We start from the raw sequence: 17,965 nt of genomic DNA, 5'->3' as shown, positions 1-17,965 counted from the left end.
AGCAAACAATTTCTGTTGTTCTAGTCTCTTCCTCTACTAAATGTCCTCTCTCCTTGACTCATTTTGCCCACTTCACTTTATTATCTGTTTGAGATGATAAGTCTAAGCTTGGTTAAACAATAGTGTCTATATCCTTAGGTTCCCATTTTAATTGTGTAAAGCTATTGGTGATATAAGCAATGCCACTTCAGTCGTAACCTTCATTCTCCTTCCCAGTGATTTATATGCATTTTAACATGTTCTCTCTCTTTGTGGATCCAAATTTTCCACATTGGGAAGAATTAGATTCTTAATAGAATTCTTAGGTTTGGTCATATTTGCAAAATTACCCATAAAAGTGGGAAGTACTTGTAGATGGTTGAAGGCATTTCTACTCTCTTTCTTGCAGGCACCCACACTCGGCTAATAATCCTTTCTACACAGTTCCCATTCATGCTTTGCATTAATGCCTGTGAACATTCTGCTGTCGCTGGAGGTGGTGAGGAACAGCACTCCCATTAGCTTTCTTCTTCGGGGTTACCTTTGTTTTTCCACTCAACCCTACAGTATGCTTCTGTCTCTGCTGGATGACCAAGGCTGTTTCCAATACAGGTAAGGCTTTCTGCAGAAGCCAGAGGAAGTAGGGGCAGTGTCAAGCAGCAAGAGACTGAGACACATAATTACCTTCTCCATTTCTACCATGCCCTGCTCTTATAAAGGTTATGAGGCAACACGTGCAAGAAATCATAAACCAAATTATTTCTGTGGCTTTAAAGTCTTCTATACAATGGTTTAGCCAAATTGAAATGTACATTAATTCCTGAGTCCATTATTAAGAAGGTACTAGTAGCCTGAAAAAGTCAGCACTGAGAAGGTTTACTACTCAATTCATATCAAGTTGCTTTAATGGAGCACCGAGTGGGCGACTCATCAGGGAGCATCCAAGGGAACACAGTGATCCGGGAGGATTTCACAGTTTGTTTGGTCATTGCGCACAGGTGCATAATCTACATTGACCAGTATTTTTCATAATATGCACACAGGAGATTTTTGGCTACATGAACATTTCTTCCCAATTTTTATGCTGATGAAGAAATACTTTGTTTTTTAAAAAAGCATTTTTTAAAAAAGTCAAACCTCATTTGCAATAGAGTTTAAACAAAGCCCATTTATGATAATTTGTATAACCACATTGAAAATACCAGACGTTCCTTTGAATTGAATAGCTACCAGTTACTAAGACATACCTACGTCTAAAAGAGAAAATATGCTAAAGACAATAAACCCTGTATTTTCAATTCAAAGCAACTCACTGCAAATGTGTAGTTTAATAATTCTCTGGTATACCCTACTGTGAGTTAGAACATACATTTGACACAATGAAAACTTCCCAACAACTGGGGGCACAAAGCTGCCACATTTTAATCAAATAGACTTCTTAGATCAGCTCTTTACTGCGTTCATTATCCCTAGGCATTAAGACAGTGCCATTCAGTTTTATGTTTTTAGTTTTCTTTACCATTCATTGCTTGCCATTCATTTGCTATAAACAAGATTTATTTAAAAGACAGTAAAAACAGAACTAGACTTCAATTAACTATACTAAATGCCCTACAGCAAGAATATTTTTCCTCTGTTGAAGCACTTAATGTTATTTATTTTTAAAAAAACCACACACACACACAAGCATGTTCTTCTTATTCCCAGCCACTACGTAAGAAAGCTGAATTGGTCAGTGAGTCAGTAGAAGTAATATTTTAAAAAATATACAGTTTGCCTCTTGTTTCTTTCCCTCTCTCCATCCTTCCCTCCTCCTTCTGGGTATCTCCCTCCCCTTTTCTTTCAGAGTAACATAGACACAAATTAATAGAAAAACTGTAGAATAAATACAGGGTGGGACAAAAGCAGGTTTGCCGTTATAAGTATGTGAAACACAGAGTTTTTTCTTGTATTAGTATTTATCAATTATAGTATTATTTTCCATATGAACAACTGTACACATACCTTTGCCGCACCCTGTATATTCTTTACCAGTGGGGTGAATAATGTAATATTAATCTACCAACTACTTATTTACTTTATAAGATGAGAACCTGAATCATTTCCAAATATGTGTCACTGAAAATATTAACTGTGTTAGTAAGCCCATATAGATTGTCCAAATTTTAATGAGAATTATATATCTTTTCTCTTTTACACCCCACCTCAGATTTGCACAAAGAGCTTAATTTCTTTTCAAGACTTATATTTTTGCAAATCTCAATAACATAAAACTAAAAGAGGACACATAAAACTGTTAAAAATAAAGTGATGCACTCATCCCTCAGGCAATATCAACTGGGCCATAAAACCTGAGTGAAGACTGTATCATAGACAAGACGAGTCACGTCTCTTACCTGGTGTTTGAAAATTAAGGCGCCTTAGTTCCACTGGGTCTGTTGGATGGTGTGAGGGGACCTCCTTACTGTTCGGAAGACTGCTCTTTCTAGAGTCGGACTCTGCCCTTTTCCTAAAGGGAGAAAGTAAAAATTTAACACTTAAAAAGCAAAAACCAATGGAAACAGATTTAAGAAGCAGAGAGTTGTGTTCCTTGACCCTACTTAAAGTTTTAAAACTTTCATGGCTTGTTTTGTGACCTTGTTCAGGTTGCTTTTCCTTGCTTGGCCTATGGTATTTCCTCAGGTCTAAAATTTTTGTTTAAGTGGATGAACTCAAAGTCATCTTTGAGCTCTAGAATGAATCAATTCAGTGACTCTGACTTTAGGCTTTAAGGGAGTGTTGATGAGCTACACTTGGGTCCTTGCTCAGCTTTTCTCCCTTATCCACTAGTTCTGTTGGTGAGAAACAGGATAGAGGACCCCCAGTAGCCAATACTAAGATTATTGCTACCAAAGCTCTGAAACTACTGGGCCTCAAGTAGGACAGCTAAATTTTGCCCAGTTTATCCTTCCTAAGAATATATAACTGGTGACTCCAAAGTGGACCTGCACTGGATTTTCCCATACAGCAGATACATACAGTAAGTGCATGTCTAAGATTCCAAGCTAGTCTAATACTTCGAAGGAGATTGGGACCACACAAGATCAACATCTAATTTCTCTTTCAGTTCGCCCCTCCCACCAAAAGCATAGTGTTGGTTGTTTAATGGTGTTAAGCTAATTATGATTAATATTTTGTTAATGAAAGTCAATCACAGAAAGAATGGAGAAAAATAATTCTACCTAGCGGGGAGTCCCACTCTCCTAATGACCATTTATGTATATAAACCATTAACACTGCCTTGATATAAATAATTCTTTGCAGAATTCCTTTTATCTTTATTTTAGTTGCTATCTACTAGTTTTATTGAATACTCTTAAAGTGTCATAATGTACTTTTAACAAATGTCTATATATAAAATGGCATGTTTTTCCCCCTAAGATATCTTTATTTTTTTTTCAAACCCAAATAATCAGGGTGGTACGTAACTATTTTCTTTCAGATTGACTTAGATTAACAGTTCACTTAACAAATGGAAGTCTTTTTCAAAAGGTGATTTCTTTCCAGTACTGATTCCAGCAATCTCCAGACTAGAGTCATAATTCTAGCATCTCCCCCCTGCTCAAATCAAAGGCATTCTAATTTGAGGGTGCAGCAAAGGGAACTCTGCCTTTGTCTTTTCTATACTGTGGTATAGCTTATTTGAGTTCCTGTGATAATGGGCTCTCATTCAGTGTCACCCAGGTTGTTCATGAAAAGAAAATAGTCTTTCTTCCATCTCTGCTCATATGGATAAAATAAAACTACCCAGGAAATAAAGGGAAAATGGATGCAAAGGGGAAGTACACTTGCTTGTCTCGAATGCAACGCTTTTGGCAAGATATGGTTGACTACATGAATTTTTTCGAGTGATTGCTATTAGACACTTTGCTCTCTTAGACTTGGATTAACCTGTATCCTGATTTCCTGTCTCACCTAAAACTGAAAGACACAGTCTTAGGACAGAACATACTGCCAAGGCACAGCACCAGTCAGAGGAAGGCAGTGAACTGAGGTGTGCCGAAGGTACTGGTAGCTCGGGTTGTATGGAGTGTTAAGATGGGAAGAAAAGAAGAGATGAAGGGCTGGTGAAAAAGATATGAGGAGGAAGAAAAAGGGGCTCAGAATTCCATGGGAAAGAAGGATATGATGAGCAGTTTCAGAGTAGAAAATGTGACTGTGCTCATGCTGGGGATATTTGCCTTACAACACTGACAGATGCAGAATCTAAATGGGTTAATAAAATATCACTGAGTGTGGCTTGTCAATCCACCCCACGCGTAAGAAACATATGGCTAGTCCTCTTATTTCAAATTGTCCCTGTGGCCCTGCTCACATTTTGGTCTTTTCACACAGGCTTCCAAAGACACATTTCTTTACTGATATGCCAGACCCAATGACTAAAACCTGAATTGCTATCTCTTCTCAAAGTAACGCTACTGTCCTTGTTGCAGGGCTATGGAAACCAGAAGTAGAAATATCTGGACAAGAAAATGATTTCCCTCTTGCAGGTAAAGTGGAGCATCCTCCTTATCTTCTTTTTCAATGGCTAAGTGACACTGAGACAAAGGACAGAAAAGAATACTCTGTAAAGAAATTGAGCCAGTTTTTCTCATGCCAGGAAAGCTGGAAATCTCATCGCGTTGCCTCGATTATTCTCAGAAAACCCAAAGCCCTGGAGTACAATGATAATTCATGCTTGTAATAAATTGGGACAAGTGTCCTGACATTTCATAACTAGCTTCTCCCTCACTTTATCTGATCAAGTAACATGACCTCCAAGACCCCAGACTCCCCAAATCCTAGCCAGCTAGGAAAGCCAGCAGTTTAAATTCTGTTTCATTTAGTTTCATTTGATGATCATAACATGGACAGTTCTGGCTATTCACACTCTTACCACATTGTTTTCAAACAGAAATGAGCTAAAATGGTTGTTGTCTAACAGAAAGAATTTCTGAGAAAGGTTTGAAACAAAAAGAGTTTGACTGTCATCAGTAATAATCGTAAAGACCTTTAAAAATGAAATTTACTGTTGTAGTTTTAAATGGCACAAAACAGTCTAAATTAGGTCCAACATGAGAGCATTTGGTAACATTTTTTCCAAGTATTCAGAGGTCTCATTTTAAACTAGTAAAAGGGCAAAGAATAGTGACTAGAAATAGATTATAAATTTTGCCTTACTATTTTTTCTATTAAGATCATAAAGCCCTAGGGTAAGCACATTTCTTGCAGTGAGAAGTTGTCTAGCATGCAAAGGAGTTATATGGGTGAAAAGGAAATAGAAGATCACATGACCTTTCAGAGATGGCAGAAACTACTAACAGTATAAAAACATGTTTGTTTGGGATGTGTATAGTGCCCAACAAAAATGTTACTCTGCGGCCCGAAGGGATGCTTAATTTTTCACTTATTCTCATCTGGGTTGAAGTGGAAAGCAAGAGCAAGGGAGATTGTGTAGAAGATCAAACCTATTTGGAATAAAGATATTCAGACATGGGAGTACAGGCTTTTGGAAAAAATATATTTCTTTGAAATCTCCACTATTAATATTCAAAGGTATCAGTTCAAACACTCACAATTCTGGCACCATTAGGAATGCTAAATCTGCCACTACTGGTGTGTATCTCCTTGGCTGAGTCAACTATAAACCTCAGTTTTTTTATTCATAACAGAGGAGGAGGGTTGGAAGATGGTACATAACTGTAGGACCAATTTGCTTATTAACAGGACAAGAAGGCAGCGATGAAGTTGTGGAATATGGCCAGTGTTACAATGGGAAGGTAGAGTCCTAAGTATATATCGGTTCAAAATATTTTATATTTTGGCTAGGAAAAAACTATTTTTCAGTTGAATAAATGATAACTAGTGATATACAAAAAATACATAAATAAAGAGGACCCTCATGGAGGCAGTAAGCTTTCTGTCAGTGAAAGTGTAGTATAGCTTGCTGACCAGTTAAGTGATTTTTAGGAAAAACACTGCAGTAGTGGTTCTCAAAGTTTAGCATGCATCAGAATATCCCGGGAAGGTAAGCTGCAGGTCACTGGACCAATGCCCAGCTTCTGATTCAGTAGGTCTGGGGGAGGGGCCCAAGAACTTGTATTTCAAGTTCCCTAGGGATTCTGACGCAGTGATCCAGGGACCACTTATTGAGAACTGGAATACGACATTAGGAAAAAGGCAAATTAGATGAGCACTGAAATTCTTTTTGTCAGTTTAATTTTAATCAGGAATTTATATATATTGTCAACATAGATATGGGTAGATAGATATGAATTAGAAAGCTATAAGGTTAGGTTGCACCAATCAGTCAATAATCATACAGTACACATATTATTATTACTGTTATTACTACTATTACTATTATTATTCAAGACTTGAAGACATGGGAAATAATTTAGAATTACATAAGAGTTTTCATTAAAGCACTATCATTCATATCTGAAGGGTGTGAACAAGCTAGTATTCCTGTATTGAGAAGTGACCCTCAATACAAAACAAAGCAAAACAAAACAGCTTATGAGACAGCTCACATTTCTCTTCTGCAGACACATTAACACACAAAAATGTTCATTTCACCGTAACAACAAATGAAACTCAAAGACTATTTTTTTACTGCCTTCTAAATTTACCTTTAAATAATCTGTTTTATCTTCTTATACAAAATTTTTCTCCCAGAATCATTTTAATATCAAATCATTTTATATATGTGGGCTTTATCCATCTTTTACTTGCCATTTATCACCTTTTATATCCAACCTCCACCCTCACCCCCTCAATACCTGCAAAGTCTATCAGTATCTTATATTTTTCTTACTGAGCATTAAAGGGGTTTGTTCTCTATTCCTCACCTGTCAGGTTTACTGCTCCATTTTAATGCAGCAAAAAAATAAAAGAAAAAGGAAAAAAGAAAAAGAAAGGCTAAATGTTAGTTGGCCAATGGTAATAAGAGTAACCATGACAACCAAGATTTAACAGTGCTCACAGGTGGGGACACATAACTTACACACATAGCAAATGACAGCATATTAAAATATTTAAAGGCCTCTAATTACAAAGTAAATGGAGGACATGAAGGTACATTATTAAAAAAAAAACATTTTTTTGAGTGTGTTAATGTCATATTCACTTTTATCCATCAATTTACAAAATTCTGTAATGATTAATTATATTCCAGGAAGTACTTGATGGTAGAGATATAATTTGATTTTTACAAAACAACCATGAGAAAATTACTAATGTACTTAAAGGGGATACAACATTATTCCATATAAAAAATTGTTTCATTTAAAATAAAGAGTTCTCAGTGAAGAGGCAGGTTATTTCCTTAATAATATAAAATACTTGCAAATTGCATTGAACTGCATAAAACTTTACACAACTGGATAATACATTATGAGATAATAAAGTGGCAGGAATGATTTCTTCAAACACTTTTTGACAAGTCAGGTGATCATAAATTGTTTTTCCAACCAAAGGTCAAATACATTTTCAGTTTTGGAAAAACTAATACTCATCATTATAAATCTACAGAGCATGACCCATCTATATAGTGGGCTAATCCAGAAAATATTTTATTACTAGCCATTGCCATGACAGACATTTTCCTAGTCAAAGAGGTGCTGCTGCCTGTGAACACATTCAGCTCATGCTCACCGACACTTCCACCTGTGATAATATGTGGATTGTTTAAACAGCACATTCTTTCTGCAGAGAGTATATCCTTCACCTGTAAAAACGTAATCTGAACAATCTGCATGGTGAGGCAAATTACAAAATATTTAATGGGTTCTCAATTATAAAAACAAAGGTACCAAGTCTACCTTAATGCCAATAAAATATATAGTCATGTTGCTAGACTATCTGGCTAGTCCATCTCTTTTCAAAAATACAAAAGCTACATTTAAATTATACAAAAAATACAAAAAGAATAATGAAAATAATATCAAACATACAGGATAATTCTTTTCTTATTTTTAAAGTGATTTACCTGGTAGTGCCAGGTTTTAAAAAAATCCTACTTGTATGTTTCTAAATTACTCATTTTTTAATTCATGAAGTTGTAAGTTGTAGGAAAATTTATTCCTCTGGATAGAAGAGAACCACTTAGTGAATTATCAGTTTTGTTTATTAAAAGGCTGTTGATATTCAGATGAATAAATACAGTGTGCAATTCACTCCCTCTTCCATAGAAATGTCAGTCTCAACACATACATGGGTTCATACTTGGTGTAAATGTTCTAGTTTGAAGGCTTTTTCGAACCAGCATATTTAAATTATAGGCTCAGAGTTTTATTATAGCTCTTGCAAGCCAAGATTAAGGCAATAATGAGTGATGGATTAAACAAGTGGAGGAAACAGTTTGCTTAACACTATTTGGCTTGTGTAAAACTGATTGCCCAATATCACTCTGTGTCATGCACTCTGCTAGGCACAAAGGACACAGTGAGGAAGAAACAGACTCCTTACCCTCCATTATGGAGGGGTCAAGAAAACTAATGGGCAAGTACAGTAATGTGGTAGATTCTATAATATAGATGAATAGAAAGTTCATCAAGAACATAGAAAAGGGGACCCTAATCATCCTGAACTGGTAGAGAGGAGAGGACAAGTGGGAGGCACCTGGGCAGGCTTTTTATATAGTAGGTGGGATCTTAGCTTCTCTCTAAAGAATGAAGTTGAGTTCGCCAGGCCAAGAGGAGTGGCCATGGAGAGGAAAGCTGTTCCAAGCCCAGGAAAGGGCTTTCTTTGATGACAGTTTGAAATACATGTAGGGTTGATTAAAAATGAGATGACTACAGAGGCAAAACCCACAGAGGGCCAACGCTGGATGTAGGAAAAGCTGAAGTCTTATTTTAGTCACATCTACTTCATGACCATCACACATTAAAGTTCAGGGGTGGGTCTGAAAATTATTTACTGTCTCTACAGTATCCATTTGGGTTAGACCATCACTGTTAAGGATGCTCTTTTTGTGTAGACCATAACTTAGATCTTTCCAGCTTCCTAACATGCATTTTCTTTTTTTCCATAGTACATAATAAACACTTCTCATCCATCCTAAATTGGTTTCCCAAAATTCAGCCTAACATTTTACTTTTAAATATATTCTATATTAAGAATTTCTGGACAGGTCTAGAACTAATGGGTGAAATACCATACATGTGTTAACAAATGTATAGGGTAGACAAATATCTAAGGGCATTAGATTGTTTCATGGATTCTTTTTGTGTGTATGTGGGGAGGGGGGCAAGAAGGTCAATGTGGAATCATTTAAAAAATATACACACAACCCTGGGGGGCAGACATAATAGAGCACAAATTCTATTGGTGTTTGATGTTCTTATTATAGAACATTATTAGTAAAAGTGTTTAATTATGTAGTCTACCTATTTATTTTATAAGCGAGGAAACAGACCCAGAGTTTTGGCATGATTTTCGACCCCATAGAGTCACAGAGCTGGGACTTTAACTTAGTTTTACTGATTCCTAAACCTTGCTACTATCTTATCTCTGTAGATTACATTTTAAAATCACATATAGAGTACAAAATTAAAAAAACAATCATAGTGCAAGATAATTTGTAACATAAAAGACCTACCAAACACATTTTAATTTTCTGATGATTCAGAAGGTATTTTCAGGCACTTACAAAGCCTTGGTGATATTGTTTAGTCACTGATTATAAATGTATTATAGGTTTACAAATTACCAGATTAAAACAAAGTCAAATAAATGGTACTGTCAGATAAGAGGGTGTTATTTCCACATTAATATAATAATAGGAATATATCTCAAAGTCTCTTCAGCTTTATATGGACAAACCATCCATAGGTACAGACCTACTCCAAATACAAGTAGTATTGTAAGCAAGTGTATATGAGAAACAGAATTATCAAGATAATATGAGTCAACGGTATTTTATACTCACTCCCTACTCAAAGTATCATTTATATACAAGAAGAGAAATTCTGTAAAAATAATAGTAATACAGTAAATTTTAACAACCTATGTATAAACTCCAAGGCACCTAAAAGGATGAAGTACTTATTACATAATTAACTTTGCACAGAATCCAAGCTATAAAAGACACTATTCATTGCCTACAGAAGATTTCCTCTTGAACTGCCTCATGATAATCAAGAAGGACATTGTTGGGTCTACTTGAATTTCCAGTCAGGAATGTTCTTTACTGCTGAAGCAAGCATTTCTATTTCAGAAACGCTTCATGGCCCTTCAGATGGTTAGCTAAATATACTTAGCATTCGAGGATGTGTGCATCTTCCAACAATTGCATTAGACGATGCTTACGTATGCATACACTAAAATGCAACTATTTTAACAGAGGCATAAAACCTTTAAATATGATGTCTCTTTTTGCAGGATTAGGACAAATTATAACTAAGTTGATTTTTTTTCAGTCACATGCAAACGAAGAATGGGAAACATAATTATAAATGTTATCAAGGTTAAAATTATCAAGGTTAAAATCCTATTTCTTAACATGTACATAACTAATTCACAAATCTCATGCAGACCTCTTTTCACTGACCTGAATTAAGGATAGTCAGATATATCATAATAAAACACTACTTAAAAAATAAGTAAATAAATAAATAAGTAAAAACAAAGCAAGCATTTTGTCCATTTTGAATAACCACAAAATGTCACATAATATAGTCTAGAAATACAACTGTCAGCAAGCACACATGTTTTCTGATTTGATCAACTTCCACAGTAGGATGTGATAACCTGAATAAATATTTCACTGAAAACAATTGTAATTCTCCCCTTGCTTTTTAATTGTTGTATTCTCTTTTGGCAATATGTGCAGCACATGACTAGCAGAGGCTACCAGCTGCTGCTTGAATTTACCCATGATCTGCTATTGTTCTGGAGCATGTGGCTACCTCCTGTTCCCTGCTCTTCTCTCTTGCACAAGACAGAGGCGATCAAATACAATGCACACTGATAAGATACAAATTGGGATGAGAAGATTGAAACCATCAAGTAAGAGGAGATTTTGGCCTTTAATCATTTGCTTTTTCAGCTCTTTTATGACATGGATAATTGAGTGATGGCAGTGATCAGGAAAAAAATAATGATGGATATTTCATTCTTTTTAGCTCTAAAATAGGCTAGGCAATTTAATGGGTTACGATTATGAACTTCTTTCTTTAAGTTGTCCTTTTTGTTTCCTTAGTCCTTTCTTCGCACTGAGATAAAACGAAATGCAGCTACATAAGAGAAACTTTTTCAAAGAAGTGCCTGGAAGAATGTACTTCTGAATCAAGAGAAGTTATCAAAAAAAGAAATAAATAAAACTATTCCAGGAACATAAGAAGATATTTAACAAAGGAATGCAGGTAGAAATAATTAATGTAAACCTAATGTAGGAAAGTATATGGATAGAAAAAAGGAATAATGGAAATAAGATGATCAGATTAATTATGTAAGCAGGAATCACAATGAAGAAACTCTCATCTGATTTTGAAGGTCAAGGTTTTGAGGAGAAAGAAAGAGAGAGAGGGGCAAGCGGAGGGAGAGAGAGGGAAGGAAGGAGGCGAAAGGGGGTTGGGGGAGAGAGAGAGAGGCAGAGGCTATTTTATAGCAGAGAGAAGAAATCATCAAAGATATTCTAAAAGATGACACACTACAAAGAAAAATGGGAACAGAGTTTCATGAAATAAAACTTGAATTGGGAGAAAAAAATAGTTGGTATAAAGGAGGGTAATTCAGAATTTAGTCATGCTAAATTAAGAGATTGTATTATATATGTTATTTTTTATAATTTTATATACTTATAACACTATAATTATATATTTAATCCAAAAAGCATTTAGGGGTAGAAGAATTATTGTTTTTTATTCTGACTAAGCAGTGATCTGGGGGGAATATTTTAGCTTATGTGTAATGAAGGCAGAAATATAATTTAAAGAGTGGACAATCAGAAAACATGGGTGGATGTGAATTATTTGCATTCTAATTGTAATCAAAGACACTAAGTCAGATTGATATTTGGGAGTATAAAAACTGAGATGATTTTTTAAACAAGGAAAATGGTACCTCACATCTCTTCTTGGATACAAATAAGAATGCAGTGTTCAAGATGTGGAAAGGGTTAGAAGAAAAGCAGGGAAAGAAAATGTTCATTGTCTTTCTTTGTTTTCCTTCTCTAATCTTCACAGTTTAGCTACTTTGCTAAGTCTTGAAAAGTACCTACAGGGAAAATCTCGCACATGCACATATCAGGGCTGTAAAATGAACACAAATGAAATTTGTAGTGTTTCAAAAAACATGCTGAAATGGAGCAATTAATCATTTAAAACAATCAAATGCAAGCTTGCATGGAATTATCTGCTTGTGAATGTATAATGTCTCAAATGTCATGCAAAGTGCTCATAGTGCATAAAATAGCTCAGAAGATGCAGGATACATTTCCTGCATACTGGAAGTTTATACCACACACACTGAATGGGATTGTAAATAGTACAGTCTTGACATTTGTTCTAACTCTAATGAAACATTTTCTAATGATTACTGGGGCTAAACTGAAGTATTTTTACTCAGATCAACCCAAGTCTTTAAAAATGAGGCAGCCCCCAAGATTGCAATAGAAATATTGGGCAAACCTACCTTTTATAAAGAAGAATAGCTATGACAATGCAGATGATAAAGACCACTGCAAGGACAGGACCTACAACCCAGATTAAGCCTTCTTCTTCATCTGTGATTGGCTGTGGATCCAGATCCATAGACACAACAGGGTCGGAGTAGGGACTGGTTGCATACATCTTCTGAGGAAAAACAGAGTCTAAGTTAGTTAGAAACTAATGCCTTCTAGTGTATATCTTTAGCATTAAAAGAAGCAAAGATTTGAGACAATGTGGATTTGATGACAAGTGTGTGAAATAATGTAAATAAAAAGGAGGAGAAGGGAGGAGGAGGGAGGGGGAAGAAGAGGGAGAAAGTCAGGAAGGAAAAGAAAAGAGGATGTGCAATCTAAATTTCCTAATACAGGGAAGTATTTTATGATAAAATTATTTTTGATGGCATAAATTACTCTCGATGTACTGTTTCACTGGGGTCTATCCATGGCATATTAAACAATCTTATGGAGTATGAAGTACTAGTAATTAAATGTTCAATGAGCATTTACAGTGTGCCAATGTGCTCCATGCCATGTGAAAATCAACAGAAATATTAGTTCCAGCCCCCAAGACATTACCACCCAGTTAAGGAAACCAAATCTTAAAGAGTAAACATTTATAGAGCAAAATATTAGTATTTAACTAAATGTTAAATTATGTACGTAGTCCTTAGTATTATATATTAGAAAATAGAGGCCAAACAATGCACAAAGTCTACAACTTCAGAAGAGAGGTTTAACTTTCAAATTGTAGATGCAAGATGCATGAAACTGACAATATGGCTTTTCAGAACACAGAATTATTTAGTGCTTACTCAGCAGTTCCCATCTAATTTTATTGGTTACTTCTCAGAGTTTGGTGGTGTTGTTCCCAAATGATACAGAAAAAAGGAAACCCATATACAGTGCTGGTGGGAATTTAAATTGGTACAGCCATTATGAAAAACAGTATACTGGCTCCTCAAAACATTAAACATTGAACTATCTCAAGATGCAGCAATCTCACACCTTGGTGTATATCCAAAGGAAATGAAATAACCATCTTGAAGAGGCATCTGCACGACTGTGTTCACCGCAGCATTATTCATAATATCTAAGATATGGAAAGAACCTAAGTGTCCTTGGATTACACACACAATGAAATATTGTTCAGTCATAAAAAAAAAAAAAAAAGAAAAAAAGAAAAACCTGCCATTTGCAACACATTGATAAATCTATCTGAGGGCAGAGAATAGAATGGTGATTGCCAAAGGCTGGAGGGAAGAAATAGGGAGATGTAGGGAGGAAATGGGGAGATGTAGGTCATAGGGTAAACACCTTTAGTTATAAGAAGAATAAGTTCTGAGAATCTATGCACAGCCGGGTGACTCCGGTTAATAATGTAGTATTGTATACCCGAAAGTTGCTGAGGGCAGATCTTAAGGATTCTCACTACACAGAGAAGAAGAGTTACTATTTCAGATGATAGATGTTTTAATTATCCTGATTTTGGTAACCAGATATCAAATAATCATTTTGAACTTCCATCCAAGATGGGGGCCTAGACAGGCACACTGCATCTCCCTCCACAACTAAGAAGGAATACAACTACCTCAAGACTAGAGACAACCAGAAGTTCCAGAAAATTGAGCTGTATAGAAGTCCAACAAACAAAAATATAAAGAAGAAATACTCATCTAGGCAGGCGGGTGGAGGACATGGTGTGGTGGTGGTGGCAGTGGAAGTGGCAGCAGTGGCAGGCTGGCAGAAAGCACGGTCACATGTTTTAAAAACTAGTGAGGGACATCTGGGAAGCACTCCCAGCACCAAACCAGACCGCGCAGCTTATGGTCCCAGCACTGGGGAAAATAAAGCCTCACTGACTGTGCAAAACAGTGAGGGTTGAAGCAGAAGAAGAAACTTCCAGTCTCAGTAGAGTCCACTTGTTTAAAGGGCCCCCAGAGTCCTGAAATGTCTGCAGACCCACCTACTCTGGGAATGATGGCCAGGGCAACAGCTAGAGAGGCACCAGTCCCATACAGAAGTGGAAGAAGTACCTGGAAAAGGGACGAGTGCTGAGTGGGTGGCATTGTTCCCTCTCAGACCCTTCCCCCACAAACAGTGCCACAACGTGGTGAAACAGGTCACCCTTATTGACAAATACCTAAGGCCCCACCCCTTACAGGTGTGACAATTCTACTTAAGACACAGAAGCAAACAAACACAGAAGCCTGTCAAGATGAGGAGACAGAGAAGTACGGCCCCCAAAAGAGAATGGATCAAGGTTCCAGTGGGAGAACTAAGTGATGAAGAGATAGCCAACCTAACAGACGTGGAGTTCAAAACACTGGTGATAAAAGATGCTCACAGACTTGACAGATATAGTTAAGTATGGCAAATGCATAAGGGAAGAAGTGAAGGCTATGCTAAATGAAATGAAGGAAAATCCACACAAAACCAACAATGAAGGGAAAGTAACTGGGGTTCAAATCAATGATTTGGAACATAAGAAAGAAAAAAGTTAACCAGTACAAAATGAGAAAACAAGAATTGAAAAAAATGAAGAGAGGCTTAGGAACCTCTGGGACAACTTTATAAACGTGCCAACATCCGAATGATAGGGATGCCAGAAGGAGAAGAGGAAGAGCAAGAAATAGAAAGCTTATGTGAAAAAAAAAAAATGAAGAAAAACTTCCTAAATTTGGCAAAGGAAATAGACATACAAGTCCAGGAAGCACAGAGAGTTCCATTAAAATGGCAAAGGTTCATGATAAAGAGAAAATCTTAAAAGCAGCAAGAGAAAAGAAGAGAGTTACCTACAAAGGGGTGCCTATAAGACTATTAGCTGATTTCTCATAAGAAACTTTGCAGGTAAGAAGGGACTGGCAAGAAGTATTCAATGTGATGAAAAGCAAGGACCTACAACCAAGATTATCTATCCAGCAAAGCTATCATTTACAATGGAAGGGTAGATGAAGTGCTTTCCAGACAAGGAAAGGCTAAAGGAGTTCATCATCACCAAGCCACTATTATATGAAATGTTAAAGGGACTTACTTAAGAAAAAGAAGATCAAAACTATGAACATTAAAATGACAACAAACTCACAACTATCAGCAAATGAATCTAAATCAAAAACAAAAATCCAACTAAGCAAACCATAATAGGCACAGAATCATAGGTATGGGGATCATTTGGAGGGTTATCAGCTGGGAGGGGGAAAGGGGAGAAATGGGGAAATGGTGCAGGGACTAAGAAGCATAATTGTTTGGTACAAAATAACAGGGGAAGTTAAGAATAATATAGCAAAGGAGGAAGCCAAAGAACTTATATGCACGACCCGTGGACATGAACTAGGAGGGGTGGGATTGCTGGAGGTAATGGGGGTACCGGGCAGAAGGGAGCAAAGGAGAAATATTCGGACTATGGTAACAGCATAATCAATAAAATATACTTAAAAATCATCATTTTGTATACTTTAAATGTATACATAATTGTATTTGTCATTTTTACTCAGTAAAATTGGAAAAATACAATTATGCAGTGAAAGAACAGACTGAATATGAATTTGGGTTTCATAATATTTTACTTTGTTTGGTTATATTTTAGTCTCTATTAAGACTGCATTCTTCTAACTCTGTCTCTTTTTAGGGTCCTATCTTTTCCTTTCCAACAGAGACCCATCCACATCCATGGGCTGCCCCACCTCTCCTACCATTTGTTCCTCATCTCTTCTCACTTTAGCGTCAGTCCAAGTCTCTCATTTGCCAAATCTAATTGCCATTATTCAGTTCTTACCCCTCCAGACATCCCTCTGGATTTGCCACGGCTGAGCAAGCCTTCTTTAACATTCCCTACTCTGGCACTCTAAATTCTGTACTCAACTAGTCCCCTCCCAACCTTGCCAACTGATCACGTCCCGTTGAGTTAACTGCCTCTGCCATCTATCCCATGCCAGCATTCTTCAGTTTTATTTTCTGCTCATCTCTTGCTTTCTCCCTTATCTGGCAAGGACATCCCTAGTGTTAACTACCAATCTCTATGCAGATTACTTTCTCATTAATGTTCCTAAACTCACAAACTCTGCTAAGCCCCAGACCTTCATTTCCAATTGTTTCTAGAGATTACTACACGAATCCTCAAATTAAGAATTACATGTGTTACTTTCTTGCTTCCCAGATATACCCCCCTTCTGACTTGCTTATTCTTCTCACCCTCTCAATAGCTAAAAATGAAAAACTGCTGGTTTTAATCTATGTCCCCCAAGTTCACCCACCCCTCTTTCCAGTCTCACTTTCCTTTGGGACCTCATTCATGCTCATTCAAACCATGCCCAGATTTTCTTCCTTCCTCTAACAGTCTGTACTGCTGATAGTTATTCTCCTAAAACATAGCTATGAAACCTTCAGGAGGATCTCAGGTGATTCCTACAGAAAATCTAGACATCTTAACATGGTTCATAAGAGCTCCTACAATTCTGTTTTAAACTTCCTTACCGCACATAACATATTCCATCACAGCAAACTTCTTGTTACTACACAAATACTCTATTCTTTCTCTTCAAGCCTCTCATGAGTTCCACAACATTTAGCTCCAGAAATCTAACTAATCTCCAAGGCTGCATTTAAATATTCCTTCAATGAAGCTAACTCTACTTAACCAGAAATAATCAATTATTCCCCAAAATGTAGGTAAAAATAATTTAAAAAAATTTTTAGGTAGTCCTTTATTCCTTTTTTAATGGCATTCATCAAACTTGATTGCTATTTTTAAAAATTTGTGCATATGTCTTCTTTCCTTTAATGAATCTGTAAACTTCTGGAAGATAGGGATTTATATATTATTTGTGTTTGTTTGCTAAAAGAAGCTAGCCCAGAATTTGCACTTAGCGAGTGCCCAACAAATCTTTGTGGAATAAAATAAGTTGTTCCTCTTTTCATGGCTGACATTATCAAGGCATGGAAGAATATGCTCATTTTTTTCCATGATCAGTAAATATATTTAATTTTTTTAACCTGCATTTAAATCTAAGCAAAGGTTTCCCCAAAGCACATAGCACAGGAACCAGAGATGAGAAGAAAGAAAGGGAAACAAAACCATAAAATGCCACCAGCTTCGTGAAACACAGAATTTGTGCAGTGTGTGGGGGAAACAGAAAGATCAGATTTTGGGTCATTCTAAACCTGTCCTCTAATGTTCTTGATAAAAGGCAATGGATTGGGGAAAAGCTTCTGTCTTTGGAGAAGGGGCACATTTTTCTGTGCAAATGATCGGTCTACCCTTGGAGTGATTAGGTGCTTTATGGCTAGTTATTCACGAAAATTAGAGCCTTAAAGGACTGT

The 17,965-nt window shown here is 36.4% G+C and overlaps 1 protein-coding gene across 1 annotated transcript in view; it reads right to left on the bottom strand.

The window, feature by feature from the left end:
- Window positions 1–17,965, bottom strand: part of PTPRD (protein tyrosine phosphatase receptor type D) — a 520,035-nt gene that overhangs the window by 125,131 nt on the left and 376,939 nt on the right. The window contains exons 20-21 of the mRNA XM_090274103.1: window positions 12,634–12,794; window positions 2,376–2,488 (exon numbers count right to left, since the gene is read on the bottom strand). Coding sequence (XP_090130229.1) covers window positions 2,376–2,488; window positions 12,634–12,794 — 274 coding nt within the window. The remainder of the gene's footprint in view (window positions 1–2,375; window positions 2,489–12,633; window positions 12,795–17,965) is intronic.

The sequence above is a fragment of the Furipterus horrens genome, unplaced genomic scaffold (genome assembly GCF_987537825.1).
Source record: "Furipterus horrens unplaced genomic scaffold, mFurHor1.1.pri manual_scaffold_4, whole genome shotgun sequence".
NCBI lineage: Eukaryota > Metazoa > Chordata > Mammalia > Chiroptera > Furipteridae > Furipterus > Furipterus horrens.
Note: the sequence above shows the minus strand (reverse complement) of the source record. Positions and strands in the feature narration are given on the sequence as shown.